Source organism: Pyrgilauda ruficollis, unplaced genomic scaffold (assembly GCF_017590135.1).
Source record: "Pyrgilauda ruficollis isolate IOZ18807 unplaced genomic scaffold, ASM1759013v1 scaffold188, whole genome shotgun sequence".
NCBI lineage: Eukaryota > Metazoa > Chordata > Aves > Passeriformes > Passeridae > Pyrgilauda > Pyrgilauda ruficollis.
Genome location: NW_024517873.1, coordinates 173,225 through 191,697, shown reverse-complemented (window position 1 = coordinate 191,697; position 18,473 = coordinate 173,225). Strand labels below are relative to the sequence as shown.

Genomic DNA, 18,473 nt, shown 5'->3' with positions numbered 1-18,473 from the left:
CTCCAGCCTCCTTCCAGTCCCAACATCTCCCCTTACCAGTGTCACACCAGTCCAGCTGCTGCTCCCCAGCTGGAGTGACAGGGCCCTTGACTGCACCAGCTCAGCACTGCCTTGTGTCCTGCTTCATAGAGGGGCCCCTCACCCTCTCCCGGGCCCCATTCCTGGCACGTCCTCCCATGGGATCTGGCTTCCCCAGCCTGGGAGCACTGCCATACCCCTCAGTCCTGGCTGGAGCAGGGAGGCTTTAGTGCTGCACGGCGCCTGCTCTGGTGGAGCAGAGGAGAGGGATGCTGGTTGAGATATTTCCTTACAGGGGAAAATCCGGATTCCAGAGCCTGCAGTCCCTCCCACACCATGCCTGTGAGGCTTTCCTACCCTGGGCAAGAAGCAGTTGCTCTCCCCAGTATCCTGTTGATGAAGTGAGGGCTCCTGAGGGCCTCTAGTGATGTTCACATGGGTTCTGGGCACCTTAGGGGCACTTCAGTGTTGAGCTGGGACTGGCTGGTGTTGGTCCCACCAAATGATGATCAAAGGCACAGCCACCCTCTTCTGGGATCACCCCACATGGCTCCATCCCCCCAAGCCCCAGGGTATGCCCATTCAGGCAGGCAGGATGAGGTGCTGGTGAGTAGTGCCCAGAGGTGCAGGAAGCCTCTGCCCTGGCTTCACCAAGAGGCCATTTCCTACCTGCATCCACTCTCTCCCCAGTAGAGGCCCATGGTGCAGGGACTTAGGGGCCTGCCCAGGTTCCCCAGCACTAAGACAGAGGCAAGCCTGCTGTGCAGGGGCCTCCAAGCCCTTGGGGGCTGCCCCACGGCTCAGGGAAGTTGTCTTGTCCTGCTCCTGGCTCTGCTGTCAGGATTCAACTGCAGAGCCACCATGGGAGCTGGTGCTCAGGAGGCTCCCATTCCTGCCCTGGTCACCCACACTTGAGGGGCCTGGCCTGCCTGCAGGTGAGGGTGGGGGACCCCAACTGCCGTGGTCCTGCACGTGGGTACCCCCTCCCCATCCCGCCGGACAGCCCCAGGGCCAGCAGCTGCACCGGACACATTCCCTGCCCTCTCCTTCCTGGCAGTTATTTCCTGCTGCTGCCTGTGCTGGGGGTTTCGGGGCTCAGCACAGGAAGTGAGTGAAGGCCGGGTCAGGGAGGCGGAAACAGGGAAAAAAAACCCAAATCCCAAAGCTGGTGGTTGGTGCCCTCCCTGCTCAGCTGCTCCATCCCCACAGCCTGTCCTTTTCCCTCCTGGGCACATACAGAGGTGGGGGAACTCCCCCAAAAACGTCCCACTGTATCTCCAGCCGGAGCAGGGTCCGTGTCCTCTTCCAGGCACCGCGTTTCCCTGCACGTCTGACTGCAGGCCCTGGATGGGGTCACTGAGCAGGCACAGGAGCCTGAGCCCCGAGAGCTCCTCCAGGCTTGCGCCAGGGCCAGATCAGGGTCTGGATTCGGCTGAAGCCCCTGACGGCTTTTCCCTGACCTGGCTGCTCTCAGCGCTCCTCCTAGTCCACATCTCCCCCACGTTTCGGGACAAGCTGCCACGGCGCAGCCCTGAGCTGTGCAGGGGACCCAGCGGCTCGGCCGGGTCGTGCCCGGGCGGGGCAGTCGGTGGAGCTGCCCCGTGTCCCATCATCCGTGATGGGCTCAGCTGCTCCCGGGCACACCCCGGGCCCACCCGGGACAGCAGCGGCTGCCGAGCCCCCGCATTCCGCTGCCGGTGGGGCCCCTCCTGCTCCGGGCGCTCGGGGCCAGCCGCGATCCAGCTCCAGGCCTGGCCCTGCCTTCCGCAGGGGCTTTCGCTGCGACAATCTTTGCTCCAACCCAAGGGACAGCGCGATGATGGGCTCTGCAGCCCCTCACTGCCAAGCCGGTGCCAGGAAAACCTGCCTGGGCATCCACCTGAGCGCCGAGCCGCTGTGCCCCTTGCTCGCCTTGACGGGATGGCCCCGCGGGCCCAGGGACTCGGGCGCTCCCAGCTCTGAGGCCCGGGCCGAGGTCTGCCCCACTCGGCGGAGCACGAGCAGCCGCGACGGAGCCTATGGCTCCTGAGACCATGGGAAGGAACACTGCCTGGGGACGTGTCACCCCAGCTGATCTCGCCTTTGGACAGCGCAGCGACATCCCGAGCTCGGAGCTGCCGGGCTGGGAAAACCCCCGTGAGGCGAATCCCCCAGGGCGGGGACGGCCGGGGCTGCGGGAGCACCCAGGGACCCCAGCCCTCGGCCACCCCAGCGCCCGGAGCCGCAGCTGCCGCTCCCTCTCCGCTCTCGGTCCCGGGGTCGCTGCGGGGCTCGGCGGGGACGCTCCCTCTGCTGGACCCGCCTCAAGTCTGCCCGGGCAGGGACTCGCCCGAGTAAACGAGTGGGTAACGGGGCGGGAGCGCAGCCCCGAACGGACCCAGCCGCGGGTGCCTCCGCCAGGGGGGCTTTGGGCGCCGGCACCGGGGGTGCTGCACCGGAGAGACGCTGTCGGGTCCCCGGGGAGCTGCCCGGACCGGGGGCGATGGGGCCGGGGGCCACCCCCGCCTGAAGGCCCGTCCCGAGCAGGGAGGGAGCGGAGAGGGACGGGGCCGGTTCCGGGGGGCGCGGCGAGCCCGGCCCTTCCCCCGCCCCGCGGCGGAGCTGAGCCGAGCCGGGCTGAGCCGAGCCGAGCCGGGTGGCGAGGTAGGGCTCGGGTCTGCGCAGGGAGGGGGGCGAGAGATACGGGGCCAAGGGACAAAGAGCCCGGGAGGCTGGGATGGACGGGGACGGGGATGGGCGGACAGACCGCCGGGTTGGCTGTGGGGGCTCGCGGGGCTCTGTAGGGCGGTCGGGTCTCCAGCGGCTCCCAAGGCTCTCGGGGCGCTCGCGGCCGGCTCAGCCGCCGGGTTCGCACACAGCCCCGAGGACCGGTGGCGTTTCGAGGGAGGGGAAGGGGAGACCCCACGGAGAGGGACGGACACATGATGTCCCCGCTCCCCCCATTGTCTGTCTGTCCCCGGGACCGAGGGTCCATGACAGGCATATCTTCGGCGTCCCGTCGGAACCAGGATTTGCTTTTGGGGCTCCCCCGCCGGGACCGGGCCCCCCGCCCGCCCCCATGTGCCTTTGGCTCCTCTGGGAAGAGCCGGAGAAGGACGAGGAAAGGCTCAGGAAAGGGCCGGGAAAGGAAGGGTCTATTTCGGGCTGTCGGAGTGGGCGGCCCAGCAGCCTTGAAGCCCTCGAGATGCCGCGACGCTACGGGCGGGCGGAGGCAGCCGCGGGGCGGGGGGCCCTGATGCCCCAGGGCTGCCGAGCCGCAGCTTCTGCACTCCAGGACACCCGGGCTGATCCTCCAGCCACCGCCTGCCCGGCTCCGGGGTCATGGAGATTGGAATGGGGATGGTGCCAGCTGTCTCCCAGTCAGGCGAGGGGACCTCTGCCACAGCAGGGACAGGGAAAACCCCAGCGAGGACAGTTACCATGCCTGGCAGGAACCATCCCGTGTGTCATTGCTTCCCAGAAATGTCCTCTGTCCTGGGTGTCCTTGGGATGTCTCTGCTCTAGGCCAGGCCAACTTCTTCAGGAGCAGGTCCTTGTGATGGTTGTGGGTCAAGGGAGGAACACTGATGCTCTGCCAGGTCCTCATCCCCATGCCTTTCCTGTCCTGGCTGATGACCTCCACCTGATTTGATACCCCTGAGCCCCAGGCTGGAGGGAGGTGGCAGTGGGACCACACCCATCCCTGACAGGTGATACAGTGTCCTGTGGGACCACCTGCACCAGGGGCATCAGGCTGTGGAGACAGAAGGGATCCTGCAGGAAGGTCATTGTCCCGGAAAGCTCCAGTGAGCACAGAGTGGGATAAATACAAACATGAGGGGTGAATGCAAACCCTGCAGCATCCTCTGCACGGCTGCCCTGCGCTAAGCACCACATCCAGGGGCAGACCCCAGGTCGAGGGTACCATGGGGTGTGGGGGGAGTCACTGCTCTCTGGTTTGGGGGTCCCTTTGCAGGTGTGTGGTGCCTCTCCCAGCCCCCACTCTGGCCTGATGTTGCAAGCCCTGTCCAGGCCCCATGCCCAGTCCTGCCTGGGGAAGCCTGGGGAAGCAGCAGGCTGGGGCAGAAGCTGATAAGGAGCAGCCTCCCACACTCCCCATCTGCCTTTCCCTCCCTGCCCTCGGATGTGGCCAGGGCAGGAAGCGTGCCCAGCAGAGGCAGGGCAGCCTTGGTGCGTCTGCAGCAGGACCCAAACCTGCAGTGCTGCCAGGAGCCCCCCACACCCCACTTCCAGTGCCTCACAGCCTCCAGCAGGACATTTTAGAGCTAGCTCTTCTCCTCTGGGATTTTACCCCAGCACCTCTTGCCAAACCCTTGCTCCCATGGCATGTCCATTTTTCTGGATCCAGAACTCCAAACCCGAGCACAGGGGGTCGGTGGGGGCAGTCCCTGGGCTCAGGATTTCTCTTCTGCAGGACCTGCTGTCCCCACACGCATCCTCCTGCAGTGGCTGCCTGTGATGGGGGGAAATGACAAGTGGGGACTCCCTACCCCCCACAGGAGCCCCTTCCTGGAGGCAGCACTGGTGTGTTCTGGCACAGAAGGGGTTCCCTCACTCCCAGCCCTGCAGCTGCTAAGTGGCCCCTTGTAAATATTTGACCCCCTCTAAGTGTTGTGTCGGGCTGAGGCAGCTCTGCACGGGGAGGTCCCAGCTGCTCAGCCCCTGAGCCCAGCTCAGAGTCCTCCAAGCCCCGGGGTCCCTGTCCAGGCCACAAAGGGCAGTGAGGTCCAGGCTGTGCTTTTGTTGGGGCAGGAGGTGAAGGGAGGACAGGGAGGGGATGTAGGTAATGGTGGGATTTGGAGCTTCTGGGGCTGCTGCCTCCTTGCCTGGCCAAGGTGCCTCTGCAGGGAGACCCCCCTGCCACTGGACACTGTAGAGAGGGGTCACACCCTGCCACAGTGAGCCAGCGGGCAGCCAGGAGCACCCAGGTGACAGAAACAGCAGGGCAGCATTGCCCCGGGGGCTCTTGGACCCCAGTGAGCAGAGGGAGTACCCTGAGACAAAGGAAACATGTTTGGGGACAGCGCCCTGAGCAGTGTGGGCAGGTACATGGCAAGGGACAGCTGGAGTGGGACTGCACACCAGGCGCTCGCGTGGCACCACTGTGGGGCAGGGGTGACTTTGTCACCTCTCAGAGGACATGGGAAAGGCCGGTGACTCCTCAGGGTCTCAGAATGTCATGCTGTGTCTGCAGGGCCGACGCCTCTGGGGCTGATGCGGTCCCTGGGGGACCAGTGAGAACAAACAGCGGCGAGTTTTCACTCTTGGCTCATGGAAAAAGTCGGGTCCACCCTCACAGTGATTCAGCAGCGTGCTCCGCCAGCCCCCCACACAGGACAGGAGAGGGACGGGGCCGAGCCACCACCGCCATCCCCGGCCCTTTCCCCGCTCCCCAGGGCTGCAGGTCCCGGGGCACGGGCAGGGTGCTGGCAGCCTGGCCCCGTGTGTCACCGGGATGGGGCCCCAGAGGATGTCGCAATGCCCGGCTCCACGCCAGCCCCGCCGGGCTGGGATCAGCTCCTGCCTCGCGCGCGTGCGGGGGCTCCCAGCCCTGTGGCCATCCTCGCACCAGGGGCCAGAGAGGGGGTGGCAGTGAGGGGTGTCCGGGTGAGGGACACGGCGTGGGGACCCAGAGCCGGGCCAAGGATGGACCAACGGCCAGGGCTGCAATGATCAGAGTTGGTGTGAGGTTTAACTTCCATGAGGGACAAAAGACAGGTGGCAGTGCCACCCTGAACGAAGGAGGAGCAAAGCAGTGGGGGCTTTACAGGGGTGGCGTGTTGGGGTAGGGCTGGGCATCCCACTGGGCATTCTAGTGGGGTCACTGGGCTGAGGACCATGTCAGCCAGGAAGGTGGGCTGGGGCAAGTGGGGTGGCAAGAATATCCACAGCCATGTCTCTGTCCTGTCCCACATCATCCCATTTGCAGCCTCAATTAATTTGCAATGGAGGGCCATGTAGGACCAGGAGCTGGACTTGACGAACCTTGTGGGTGCCTTCCAACTCAGGTTATCACATGATTCTATGATTTCCAGATGCTCCCCGGCCCAAGCGAGGCAGAGTGGCACTGACCAGGCTGTCCACCACCACAGCCATCCCTGTCACACCCTGTCCTGGTGACAAACCCACAGCTCCCTCTGTGAGGGATGGCAGGAAGGCAGAGCAGGTCTGTCACCCACACTGGCTGTGGTTTGGACACAGTGCCAGGGTTGCAGCACAGTCTCAAACCTGTACCTCAGGTTTCCTCAGCACACTGGAGGAATGGGGCATCTTTACAATGAGACAGAGGTTTATACTCAGGGACAGGCAGAGTGTCAGGATCCTGCCCTGGTGCAGCCACTCTGTGCATGCATCTTTCAGAGTGTGTCCCTCACTGTGATGGAGGCTGATGGCCCAGGGATCTCTGGCTATGGATGAGGATCTCTGGATCTTGGCAGGAGGGAGCCAGGCTGTCAAAGCTGTTTCCCCCAGCACCGCTGTGCTGGGATTCAGGCTCGTGGCTGCAGCCCCACGTGGCTCCTGGCCCAGGACAGTTAATCCCGACAGCTGTAGGGCTGCAGCCCTTGCACCCTCTGCAGCTGCACCTTGGGGCGGGTCCCACCCTGGTGTCCCTCTCCGTGGGCTGGGGTCCCACCCTGGTGTCCCTCTCCGTGGGCTGGGGTCCCACCCTGGTGTCCCTATCCACAGCCCCTGGAGGACCCTGTATCTGCAGGCTCAGGAGGGATGATGGGTGGGCCTGGCCATAGGGAGCAGCCCTAATTTCCCTGTGTTCCCCCTGCAGGCCGAGGCGGGATTGGTGCCGCAGCGGCAGGCAGCTGCAGCCATGGAGCAGAGCCAGGCGGGTGCCTGAGGCTGCTGGAAGGAGCAGGAGGGGGTGCAGGGTGTACAGGACATGGAGCCCCCCAACAGCAGCACGGCCGGGCAGGACTCGTGCTTCGGGGTGTTCAATGCCAGCGATGGCCGTGCCAGCGCACAGAACAGCATCGCCTCGCCCTGGTTCTCCACGGCCTTCGGCCTCATCGGCCTCTGTTCCAACCTCTTTGCCCTCTGCGTCCTGGTCAGCTCCTCCCGCAAGCTCTCCAGCCAGGCCCGCTCCTCCTTCCTCATCTTCCTTTGCGGGCTGGTGGTCACAGACTTCATGGGGCTGCTGGTGACAGCCTCGGTCATCATCCCCTACCACTTCACCAAGTTCTCCTGGGCCCAGGTCGACCCCGGCTGCCACCTCTGCAACTTCCTCGGCTTCTCCATGGTCTTCTTCGGGCAGTGCCCTCTGCTGCTGGGGGCCACCATGGCAGGGGAGCGCTTCTTGGGCATCAACCGTCCCTTCTCCCGCTCCACCAGCCTCTCCAAGCGCCGCGCCTGGGCCATCGTGGGGCTGGTGTGGGGCTTCTCCTGCTTTCTGGGACTGCTGCCGGTGTTCGGGCTGGGGCGCTACACGCTGCAGTTCCCCGGATCCTGGTGCTTCCTCACCCTCCTGCCCGACACTGGCGACGTCGTCTTCTGCCTGCTCTTTGCACTGCTGGGCATCCTCTCCGTGCTGCTCTCCTTCATCCTCAACACCATCAGCGTGGTCACGCTCTGCCGCGTCTACCACGACCGCGAGTCGGTGCAGCGGCGCCGTGACAGCGAGGTGGAGATGATGGTGCAGCTCGTGGGCATCATGATCATCGCCACCATCTGCTGGATGCCCCTCCTGGTGAGGCCTTTGTCCTGATGTGCCCCATCACCACCCCTCTGTGTCCCTCCTGGGTCTTCATATCCCCCCTGTTCCTCCTTGTGAGGGTCTTTGTGTCAGCTGTTCCTCCTTGTGGGGTCCCAGTCTTGGTGTGTTCCCCCCACCTCCCTCCAAGGTCCCTCCTGGGGCTTGGTGTCCCCCACCCTTCACAGTGAGGTCCCAGCTTTCACCGTGTCCCCTACATGTCCCTGCTATTGAGGACCCAGGTTTGAGGGTGTCCCCTTGGTAAGACTTTCCCTGCTGATGTCCCCCTGCCACCTCTCTGCAGCCCGAGTTGGCCCCTGGCGACAGGCAGAGCAGTGTCCCGAACCGGGCCAGGACTCCTCCCAGGGGCTCAGTGCCTTGACCTTCATCACTTCCCCACCCTGGGGCAGCTCATGGATCCCCCACTGACACTTCTGTCTCCTTCTCTCCCCAGATCTTCATTGTCCAGATGGTCCTGCAGCAGCTGCCTGGCCAGGCCCAGGTGCTGCCCACGGACACGCAGGAGATGCTGCTGATCTACATCCGCATGGTCACTTGGAACCAGATCCTGGACCCCTGGGTGTACATCCTGTTCCGCCGGGCCGTGCTGCAGCGTGTGTACCCCCGGCTGCCCCCCCGGCCCTCCATCGTCTCCCTCAGCCCCTCCCTGCCCCGCAAGCTCACCGCCGGCTCCGTCCTGCAGTAGCACCCTGGGGACGGGCACTGGGCAGGGGGACACGGCCATCCCCCCACCTCACCCACGGTGCATCCTCATCACCTGCAGCCAGGGGCTTCCCCCCTCACAAGCCCCATAGCCAAGGGGCTGTCAGGGGGCACAGGGCTGCTTCCCCCTCCCCGTCCCCAATAAAGCACAGCTGGTGCAACTCTTGGTGCCCGCTGGGTGACCACCCGAGGGGGGCCCAGGGAGGGTACCTGGGGGAGCCCACGCTGCTGACAATCAGAGCGACAGCCCTTCTCCTCCTGTCTCTCTTTTAATGAGCCACAGCCGCTGCCCACCACATCTGGGAGGTGTGCAAGGGGGATCCTCAGGAAAGTGGGTGGGTTGGGTGCCTTCTGCCTCCCATGCCAAGGGACAGATCTAGGTGCTGCTCAGGAGGGTATGGGGGACAGGATGGGGACCCCCACCAGCACCTCAGCCCCAGATGGGGTGGGGATGAGGTGGGGGCGTGGGGAGGGAACAAAAGTGAGGGGCAACACCTGCCCCCCCAGCTACTCCTTATCCCCCTTGCCGTGGCAGACAGCTGCCCACACCTCGGCCACAAACTCCTGGGGGAAGGCGAACTCGCCCAGCACCGAGTCCAGCCCCTGGGCAAGCTGGGCCACGCTAGGGCTGCCCTTGGCTGCCTCCACCATCGTCGAGGCTGTTGGGGAGAAGAGGGAGGTCAGGGCCAGTGTGAGGGGCTGGGACAGGAGCAGAGGTTGAGTCAGGGTCTGGGGCAGGAGCAGGTTCGGAAGAGGAAGGAGCTGGGGCAGGAGGAGGAGCTGGGTCAGTGCAGGGGCTGGGGAAGGGGCAGGGGCTAGGGTAGAGGGTCAGGACAACTCAGTGGTAGGAGCAGGGTCAGCTCCGGGTCGGGGTTCAGGCCCCCTCCTCACCCAGCTCGCTGTCGCGGATGCCCATGTAGCTCTCCAGCAGATCATCCACCCGCCGGGCGGCTTCTTCCTCGGGGGGGCTGGGCTGGGGGCGAGGCGCCCGGGGGTGAGTGCCGGGCACCACAGGGAGCGCCCAGGGCCACGGGGATGCTGATCCCCACCCTGGCACAGGGTGAGCAGCCAGAGGCTCGGAGTCGGGGACTCGGGGTGGGCCTTACCCCCTCCTCCAGCACGGCCGGACCCTGTGTCCGCAGCCGCAGCGTTTCCTTCCCGCTGGCCGCTCTGCCTTCGCCTGGGGATTTGCCCGTCCGCGTCCACTGCCCGATCATGTCTGTGCCCCGGGGCGGGGGGTGAGGGCACAGGCAGGACCGGGCATCCCCAGCCCCTCGCTGCTCACTGCCCGGCCATCCCCCAGCCCGCCAGGGGCACTGCAGGGTGAGCCGTGTGTGGGACGGGGGGAGGGTGTCAGGGACACCCAGAGGTTCAGGGTGGGGATGCTCGTGGTTATGGGGTGCTCACAGATGCTCGGGACAACACTCACAGAGCAAGAGGGTGCCCACGGGGGTACGAGCAGGTGTGGGAACCCCCACGTGGGTGCTCCAGGGCTGTGGGGTACACACACATGGTGGGGATGCAGAGGGGTACACACATGGGACAGGGAACCCTGGGAGGCACTCGGTCACTGGGGAGGGCCTGCAGGGCCACAGGGGGCTGGGGATGATCCCAGGGTCCTCAGGCAAGAGCGGGGGGACCTTCCCAACTCACCAAAGGCCTTTTTCGGCTGGACCAGGCGGAGGGTGAAGGGCTGAGCCCGCGGCAGCTCCCGCAGCATCCGGGCCACCTCGTAGTGCCGGCAGCCCACGATGGTGTGGTCGTTGATGGCCTCGATGCTGTCCCCCACACACACTGTCTGCAGCCGGTTGATGATGCTCCCCTCCTTGATCCTCTGGGGACCACGGTGGGACAGGGACACAGTGACCACACAGCACAAGGGGACAGTCAGACACAGCCCCCATCCCGACCCACACACAACCAGCTCAGTGGTCCCACACCCTTTGGTAGCCAGGTCAGGCAGGGAAGCCCTCCCAAACATCCCCATGGCAGGGGAGATGCCCAGGGCCAGGATGGGCCCAGGGAAGGACAGATATGGGGAGTCAGGGAGGAGCCTGGTGCTGGGAGGGATGTGCAGGGGATGTCACCTGCAGGCCACGGTCCCCAGGGCTGCCCCAGCCCCAGGTTGCTCCCCAGGGGTTCACCTTGATGAAGGCGTAGCCAGCCCCGTTGTCTGTGATGGTGAGGCCAAGCGCGTCCTCTGTCTTGGTCACCTCCACCTCCTTGGTCTCACCCCGGACGTGGGCGAAGATGAAATCCTCCAGGCCAATCTGTCCCCCCAGCAGCTTCTGCATGTCCACTTTGTGCGTGTTGAGGGTGCAGAAGAGGATCTGCCCCGGGGAACCCCGTCAGCAGGGACTGGGGATGCCCCAGTAGGGCCAGAGGCAGCAGGAGAGCCATGGCCAGTGCAGGGAGATTCGGTCAGATCTGGGCATTGCTAGAACAGAGGGGCCCAGGGACCCCCAGCCTGCCTGGGACCCTGCACTGCCCCATCCCTGTGCACCTTCCCCCAGCTCCAGGCAGCTGAAATCAGCCAGGAACTGGCAGCCACGGCTCCCTGCCCACATACAGACGGTAAACTGAAGCACAGAGCCCCCAAACCCTCCCCAGAGGAGCCAATACGACCCTGAGGCCATAACACTCTTGCAGAAAATTTTGGGGACTTGGGGGAGCACAGGCCACAGACAGCGCCTCAGGGTGGGTGTCCCTGCCTGGGGCACGAAGACCCCACCCCAGGCCGCAGCCCCTCACCTCAGTGGGCGAGATGTCAAAGACCTCGGCGATTTTGGCGTAGAGCTCCTTGACGTTGGTGAAGCCCTCGATGCGCCCCGTGGGGCTGCCGTGGGCCAGCTGCGTGTGGAACACCAGCCTGGGCCGGGTGCGGGGAGCCCGGGGGGCTGCGGGGCCGGGCGGCTCGGGGGTCCCCGGCTCCTGCCCCACACCGTTCTCCATGGGGCCGCCCTCGGGGGGCTGCCGGCCGTGCCTGCCCGCCCGCTGCATCCCTGCGGCGCTGCTGAATTATGGATGAGGCTGGCTCCCCGCCGGCCGTAAGGTGAGCCCCGCGGCCGGGAACCTGAGCCGGCGGCGCAGGTCACCCGCGGGGATCGGGTGAGCTCTGCCACGCAGGAGGAGCCCCGCCCCGAGCCAACACCATCGCATCCCCCCGGCTGGGGCTGGGGGCTGCAGTGACGGGCTCACGGCTGTCACCCACGGATCCACCCCAACAACCAAGCCCGGAATCAGCTCCAGAGCTCCCGCTGAGCACAAACACACAGAGAGCAGAGCGGTTTTCTCCCACATTTATTTGCTCCCATCTCCATCCCCAGCCCAGCGGCAGCAGGAGATGGCAAATGGCAGATGCACAGCGCAGGCCCGGCAAGCGAGGGAGGGGTGGGAACACCCCAGTCCCCGGCCCATGTAGTGCTAAGTAAGAAAATAAGACACTCTCTAATTACACAGTCTGAGATTAATGACAGGCAGTCCCGGGGACACCAAGCCTGACCCCGGTTGCCAGCACAGTGGTCCCACAAGAGCAGGGGGGCTCAGGCAAAAGGGGCAGGAGACAAAAGCCAGTGCAGCACACCCAGGGTCCCTACAAGCAGGAAGGGGTTGGTCACAGCTCCCCTGCTACAGGGGTCCCCACCCTAGGACAAGGTGGGTCCCAGCATCCCTCTTCCAGGGGTCCCCACCATGGCAGGGGGTCAGTCCCAGCCCTCCTCTGCTCCCTTCCCTAGAAGGGGGTCACAGTTCCAGCTCCCCTCTGGCCTAAAGAGTTTTATTGCTTTCAGGAGCTCGCTGCCTGGTCCCACATATGGAGGGGAAGGAGGGGAGCCAAGCAGGGTGACAGGGGCAGGGTCTGAAGGCACACATCAAATAAAAGCTGAGGCAGGTAGTGGGAAGGAACTGCCCTCATGCCCTTGCAGGGATGGGACCAAGAGGCTCCCAAGCTGGCCAGGGGACAGGAGGCAGCACCAGGACCAAGGGGTCCCAGTCACTCCCCACTGCCCCCATTCCCCACAGCCCCAGTTCACCCTGAAGGGCTGTGTTCACTCCAGGCCCAAACCCACCAGCCCCTCCCCTGCCCCAGTCAGGCTTCAGGGAGCCCCTGGCTGGCAAGGCAGGGCTACGGGACCCAGGGGAGAGCCAGGGGTGCTCACGCCAATGCTGACCCTGTCCCAGCACTGCCCCAGCTGGGCTCTCAGCCCTTTCACCACTTGTCCCCCAAAGCTCAAGGTCCCTGGAGCTGGTGCAGCCGTGGGTCACACAGTCTGGGCTGGGGGTCCCGGCTGCAGGAAGGTGCAAGGGGCAGGGGGAGCAGCCAGAGCCCCTGCAGAGACTGTCCCTTGAGTGAGCTCAAGGGACAGGCCCAGGGTCCAGCCAGGTCCGGGGTCTGGAAGGACTGGTCCTCTCACAAGTGTTCACTGAGGAGGGAGAAAAGCACAGCTGAGTTACAGAATCCCACAATGGTTTGGGTTGGAAGGAGTCCTAAAGTTCATCCAGCTCCTCCCTCTGCCATGGCAGGGACACTTCCACTGTCCCAGGCTGCTCCAAACGCTGTCCAGCCTGGCCTTGGGCACTGCCAGGGATCCAGGGGCAGCCACAGCTGCTCTGGGCACCCTGTGCCAGGGCCTGCCCACCCTGCCAGGGAACAATTCCTGCCCAAGATCCCATCCAGCCCTGCCCTCTGGCAGTGGCAGCCATTCCCTGTGTCCTGTCCTTCCAGGCCTTGTCCCCAGTCCCTCTGCAGCTCTCCTGGAGCCCCTTCAGGCCCTGCAAGGGGCTCTGAGCTCTCCCTGGAGCCTTCTCCAGGTGAGCACCCCCAGCTCTGCCAGCCTGGCTCCAGAGCAGAGGGGCTCCAGCCCCCAGAGCATCTCTGTGGGCTTCCCTGTACTTGCTCCAACAGATCAGCACCTTTGGACATGGGGACACTTCCTGAATTCAGGGACTGGGCTGCCGTCTCCCACAGCTCCCTGGAGCAGCTGCACCATCTCTGCCCATCGCTGTCCACATCTTTCCTGCTCAGTTCCCATCACCACCAGCTGGAGCTCAACCTGGCAGTGCCAGGGGGACACCTGTGCCACTCTCCCAGCCCTGCACTCACCTGGCAATCCGGGACAGGATCTCCTTGACACGCAGCACCAGCGGCTCATGCTGCAGGGGGTTGCTCTCAATGGCACTGTGCAGTTTGGCCATGTAGAAGTCCAGGGTGCTCAGCGTGGGGGTCTCCCCAGTGCCTGTGAGGTGACAGCCCAGTGAGCAGGACTACCAGGTCCCCATCCCACCATGCTCATGTGCTGGGGACTACAGAAGGGATCCCAGCACCAGATGCCATCTCCTGCAGTGGCACAAGCCCAGGAACACAAGGGTTTGGGCCAATCTGGGGTGCAGCTTGAGTGTGACTCCAGAGGAGGGATCCCAGCCTGCCCTGTCCCAGGACAGGGAACCCAGCTGGCTGTCACATCCCTGGGCTTCCCAGACAGCTCCCCCTGTGCTGCAGGATGCCACCCCAGCAGCAGATGGGCACTTACCACCACCCCACAGTGCTCCCCTGCATGAGACAGGGGGACCCCCTCAGTGCCCCTCTGCCCAGGCAGGGGTTCCAGCAGCTGGGGGGCCCCACAGCTGCTCCCAACTCACCAGGGATGGGGAGGGAGGCGAAGCTGGCAGTGAGGGCCTGCCGCACGGACTGGAGCTGCTGCTGCAGGGCCAGGGTCTGCCGCTCCTCCTGCACCAGCTCCTGCTCCAACTTCTCCTTGGCGCAGTTCATGCTCTCCGTGTGCTTCTGCAGGATGGCGTTCTGCTCCTCGAACTCCGTGTTCATCTTGCGCAGGCGCCGCAGCTCGGCCTCCCGGGCTGTGGGACAGCACCGTGTGGGTGGGGACAGACCCTGCACAACCCCTCATCCCAAACCCAAACCCCGGCCCACACACGGCTCTTCCCAGCAGCTCTGTGTCCCCAGTGCTCAGGCTCCAGCCAGGACCTGGTCCCTCCACACGGGCTTCACAAGGACCCTCCAGAGCCCCTACCCTTGTTTTGGTCCAAGAACTCCTCGGTGAAGATGGGCACATCGAAGGTGGAGAAGGTGTCGCTGCACTCACCAGCCTGAGGGATGAGAGGGAGGGGTTGGGCAGGGCTGAGCCCACCAGAGGGGACCCCAACACCTCGGGCCGGGCTGATGAGGGCACCGGGACAGGGTGAGGGCTGGCCCTGTCTGGCAAGGGGGGGTGGGAGGAGGGCTATGCTCTGTCTCCCACCCCTCCAGGAACCTGGGACTCACAGCCCCAGAACGCGCTCTGCCCACCCACACCTGCAGCCAGCCCAGCAGTGTGATGTGCCTCAGTTTCCCCACACACAGGCAGATCTGATAGGGCCTTACCTTGTGCGGGTGCCCGTTGAGTAGGGTGTTCACGGCCACTGCACCCACATCCTCTGCAGGGGAGGAAGGAGGTCACCCAGGGCCCAGCCTCATGTCCCCAAAAGGCTCTGGCAGCACCTGGCTGGATCCTGCAGCCATTGCTCCCACAACCCACCTTTTTTGATCTTTTTCTCCTGGATCTTCTCCGTGCACATTTTGTAGGCCTCTGACTGCTGGTACTCCCGCAGTTCCTTCATGTACTGCTGCTTCTCCCGCTCCGCCTCGTCCAGGTACCGCTGGGGTGGGTCACAGAGGGGCCTCAGCCTGACCCGACCCAGCCTCCCAGGAGCTGCTGACCCCTCCCTGCCCAGCTCCCACTCCCCAGCACTGGGGCCAGCACCTTTCTTGGAGCAAGCTCAGAGGTTTGGGGAGCAGGCTCTGGAGCTGCCCAGCCCTGGGGGGTCTCCCGTGGGGGCCAGTACCTGCTTCTCTGAGAGCTGCAGTTTGCTCCACTCTGCTCCCAGCATCTTTGTGATCTCCGGGAAGGGCAGGTCGGGATGCTGCGTGCGGATCTGCTCGCGCCGCTCGTTCAGGAAGCGCACGTAGCCCGTCACGGGGGCTTTGGGGCCGTTGGGAAGGATCTTCTTCCTCTTCTTGCCCTTGGGCCAGCCCCTCTTCTTCACCGGCTGGCACCCACGGGGAAGGGACAGCCCATCAGGGATCAGAGTCATCGCATCAGTGGGACACAGGAGCAGCCCCCAGGCACACCTGGGCCATGCAGCCCTCAAGGCAAAGTCTGAGCCATTCCGTGGCCCATGGCCACAGCACAGACTCACGTGGGCTGGTGCAGGGCAAGCGGAGGGGCAGGGACAGCCCCAGGCAGGGCACTTTGGGCCCCACTCCCAGGGATGGTGTGAGAAGGGACACGGGCTCTGGGACTCACCTCCTCCTCCGGCTTCTCACCGCCCACCCGCGCCGACTCTCCCTTCTCCTGTTTGATGGCCACCAGGAAGTTCCCATGCTGAGCCTTGCCTGTGGCATGTCTGCAGCCAGAGAGCACCGTCAGAGAGGGTTGGGACACCATAGGGACCAACAGTGACACATCCCCCAGCAGCATGAGCTCACACTCACCAGATTCCCCAAACCCCCTGACTCAAACAGCCCCGACCCCAGCACCAGCCATGGAGCCCTTGTTCCCAGGAGGGGAGGCTACAGCAGAGAGATGGCACTGAAGCAGAGCCCAGCACCGTGAGGAGGGCAGCCCTGCACACTAAAGTTGCCCTGCTGGCTGTCTGGTGGCAGCCCTGGGACTCCTCAGGGACATTGGGATGGGGCTTGGCTCTTGGGGTCAGGTAACATTGACAGTCACACCCCTGCCTGTCACCTGGGCTTGGGACACACCTTGGTGGGGAGTCCCAAGGGACTCTGCAAGGGAGCAAGAGCTGCAGGGGTTTGGATCCTGGCGCCAGTGGCACCACCTGGAAGCATCACCCACACCCCAGGAGCCCTGGAGGCAGAGGGTGAGGGCAGGGCGCTGGCTTGAGCTGCTCCAGCCACAACCACTCCAGCAGGTTTGTGCTGCCTGTGACACCTCCCCGACACCTCGAGTGGCTGCACTGCAGGGCCCAGCCCCTCTCCTCAGGTCACTGCCACGGCTTCATGGATCAGCAGCTGCTTCAGGCAGAGCCTCCCTGCCCCACCGAGCAGCCCGGGTGGGCAGAGCCTCCATGTTCCACCACAGCATCACCCTGGGGCTCCCCAAGCCCTCCAGCAACTCCTTCAGCTGGCTCCATCCCCCAGCCCTGTGCCATTCACACCCCAGGGTCCTCAAAGCAGCTCCGGCTCTGCTGGAAATGTCTCACCACGTCAGGGGAGCCACAAAGGGCTCCTGAGTATCACCAAGTGATGCTCGCTTGGGTTTCAACCAGGTCCCCAGACTTGGGAACCAGCCCAGGGCCAAACACAAGCCCTGCCTCAGACATGTGCCAATAGCCACAGCAATCCCAACCTGCTCAGGATGCATCTTGGAATTTCCCTTGTGTTTGCCACATCATGTACCTGGAGCAAACCCCAATCCCTGAAGAGACCCCAAGATATTGCTCTCCATTTATCACCCAGACAAGCCATCCCTGCAGTTAGAAGGCCCCTTCTGTAAGCCCCCAGCACAGAGCCTGACACTGCAGTGGCTCTTGTAGAAAAAATGGGACAAATCCCTCCACCAGGATCAGAGGCAACCAGTGCCCTACACCCTCACATTCACAAAAAGCCCTACAGGAAGGTGTGAGACCACCTCTTCTTCCAACTCCTGGGGAAAAAGAACCCTCTGAGACTGTGCAGGGTCATGGCCAGCCTTTGCTTTATCAGCTGCAAGAGCAATGTTCCCAGTGATGTCCACAGCATCATCATGTTCGCCAAGAACACTCTGACACCCTCCAGCACCAGACAGATCACCCTCCCCCCTTGTGATCCAGATTCCTCAAATGCCTAAGGATGCTTTAAAAAGTAAAGTTATCTCAGGCAAGATTTCTCCTCAGCCAGTTCGCTCTGGCATTCACCTCCCTCCACCTCTGAGGCGCTTCTCCACCCGCCAGCCCCTGTGTCAGAAGGGCCAAGGACAACTCAGGACAGCACAAATCTCAGAGGAATTCAGCCCTTGCTGATTCTGATCTCCCAATATGCTTAGAATCACAGAATCATTAAATACCCAGAGCTGGAAGGGACCCTCAGCCCAGCCCCTGTCCCTGCCCAGCCACCCCAACAAGCCCACCCTGAGCACCCCTGGCAGCGCTGTCCAAACGCTCCTGCAGCTCTGGCAGCCTTGGGGCCGGGACCATTCCCTGGGCAGCCTGGGCAGTGCCAGCACCCTCAGGGGGGAGGAACCTTTCCCTGAGCTCCATGCCAAGCCCTGGCACAGCTCCAGCCCTTCCTGGCCTCCTGTCCCTGTCCCAGAGCACAGCTCAGCCCCTGCCCCTCTGCCTCCCCTGGGGAGGAGCTGCAGCCCCCGAGGAGCCTCCCCTCAGTCTCCTGTGCTCCAGCTGAACGAGCCAAGTGCCCTCAGCCGCCCCTCAGAGCCTTCCCCAGCTCCGTGTCCCTCCTTTGGGCACTCTCCAACAGCTTTGGATCCTTCTGATCTCGTGGTGCCCAAAGTGCCCCCAGCCCTGGAGGTGAGGCTGCCCCAGTGCAGAGCAGAGTGGGACAGTCCCCCCCTCCCAGCACACACAGAGCACCCCCAAGGCTTGGAACGGGGTGAGTTTCTGCTGCTCTTTCACCAGGGGCACTGACACAAAACAGGGTGGCCAGAGGAGGTTGTGGCAGGTGGTGGCACTTACAGCAGGGCGGCAGACGGCTGCTTGGTGCTGTGGGCCATGGGCAGGGGTCTCGGTCAGCACCCTGTGGGCAGAGCACAGTTGGCACTGTCATCGGGCGGTGGTGCCCACCGGGGTGCCCCTGCTGAAACCCCCCTCGGAGGTGTCTCCCTCGTGGGGAAATCACAGGACCTCTCCCTGAACGGCATCTCCTCCCCAACCAGCCCCTTCCTGGCCTCTCCACCCACCCCAGCCCCCAGGATCCCGGCACAAGCTCCAGCCCGCTCCCACTGACCCACCCCTCCCTGGGGGTGCCACCGCAGCTCCCAGGGGCTCATCCCCCGGCCCCCTCCCACCGCGCTCCCCAGCGCGC

At 64.4% G+C, this 18,473-nt stretch overlaps 3 protein-coding genes across 4 annotated transcripts in view; 1 reads left to right on the top strand and 2 right to left on the bottom strand.

Moving 5' to 3' along the window:
* The first annotated feature begins 2,252 nt into the window (after window positions 1–2,252).
* On the top strand, window positions 2,253–8,663 carry TBXA2R (thromboxane A2 receptor). Its single transcript, XM_041465288.1, has 3 exons — window positions 2,253–2,661; window positions 6,800–7,714; window positions 8,172–8,663. Exons 2-3 carry the CDS (start codon window positions 6,911–6,913, stop codon window positions 8,421–8,423), a joined length of 1,056 nt encoding a protein of 351 aa, XP_041321222.1. The 5' UTR covers window positions 2,253–2,661; window positions 6,800–6,910; the 3' UTR covers window positions 8,424–8,663.
* A 97-nt stretch (window positions 8,664–8,760) lies between these two features.
* Window positions 8,761–11,440, bottom strand: GIPC3 (GIPC PDZ domain containing family member 3). Its single transcript, XM_041465295.1, has 6 exons — window positions 11,192–11,440; window positions 10,585–10,770; window positions 10,094–10,274; window positions 9,547–9,659; window positions 9,332–9,413; window positions 8,761–9,099 (listed from the first exon to the last, which is right to left on the bottom strand). Exons 1-6 carry the CDS (start codon window positions 11,438–11,440, stop codon window positions 8,948–8,950), a joined length of 963 nt encoding a protein of 320 aa, XP_041321229.1. The 3' UTR covers window positions 8,761–8,947.
* A 285-nt stretch (window positions 11,441–11,725) lies between these two features.
* The window catches only part of HMG20B (high mobility group 20B), a 7,333-nt gene continuing 585 nt past the window's right edge, over window positions 11,726–18,473 (bottom strand). For both annotated transcript variants that reach the window (XM_041465294.1, XM_041465292.1), the window contains exons 2-10: window positions 18,125–18,185; window positions 15,739–15,838; window positions 15,278–15,481; window positions 14,971–15,091; window positions 14,817–14,869; window positions 14,467–14,542; window positions 14,078–14,293; window positions 13,542–13,674; window positions 11,726–12,861 (exon numbers count right to left, since the gene is read on the bottom strand). In XM_041465294.1, the coding sequence (XP_041321228.1) occupies window positions 12,849–12,861; window positions 13,542–13,674; window positions 14,078–14,293; window positions 14,467–14,542; window positions 14,817–14,869; window positions 14,971–15,091; window positions 15,278–15,481; window positions 15,739–15,838; window positions 18,125–18,162 (954 nt within the window). In that variant the 5' untranslated portion in view covers window positions 18,163–18,185 and the 3' untranslated portion in view covers window positions 11,726–12,848. The remainder of the gene's footprint in view (window positions 12,862–13,541; window positions 13,675–14,077; window positions 14,294–14,466; window positions 14,543–14,816; window positions 14,870–14,970; window positions 15,092–15,277; window positions 15,482–15,738; window positions 15,839–18,124; window positions 18,186–18,473) is intronic.

What these genes read in the sequence shown, in the direction of transcription:
- TBXA2R (XM_041465288.1), top strand. Translation starts at nt 6,911, where the DNA reads ATGGAGCCCCCCAACAGCAGCACGGCCGGGCAGGACTCGTGCTTCGGG. An exon ending in TCTGCTGGATGCCCCTCCTG is followed by an intron (nt 7,715 to 8,171) that starts GTGAGGCCTTTG and finishes TTCTCTCCCCAG; the next exon opens with ATCTTCATTGTCCAGATGGT.
- GIPC3 (XM_041465295.1), bottom strand. Translation starts at nt 11,440, where the DNA reads ATGCAGCGGGCGGGCAGGCACGGCCGGCAGCCCCCCGAGGGCGGCCCC. An exon ending in TTGACATCTCGCCCACTGAG is followed by an intron (nt 10,771 to 11,191) that starts GTGAGGGGCTGC and finishes TCCCCGGGGCAG; the next exon opens with ATCCTCTTCTGCACCCTCAA. An exon ending in CTGGCTACGCCTTCATCAAG is followed by an intron (nt 10,275 to 10,584) that starts GTGAACCCCTGG and finishes CGTGGTCCCCAG; the next exon opens with AGGATCAAGGAGGGGAGCAT.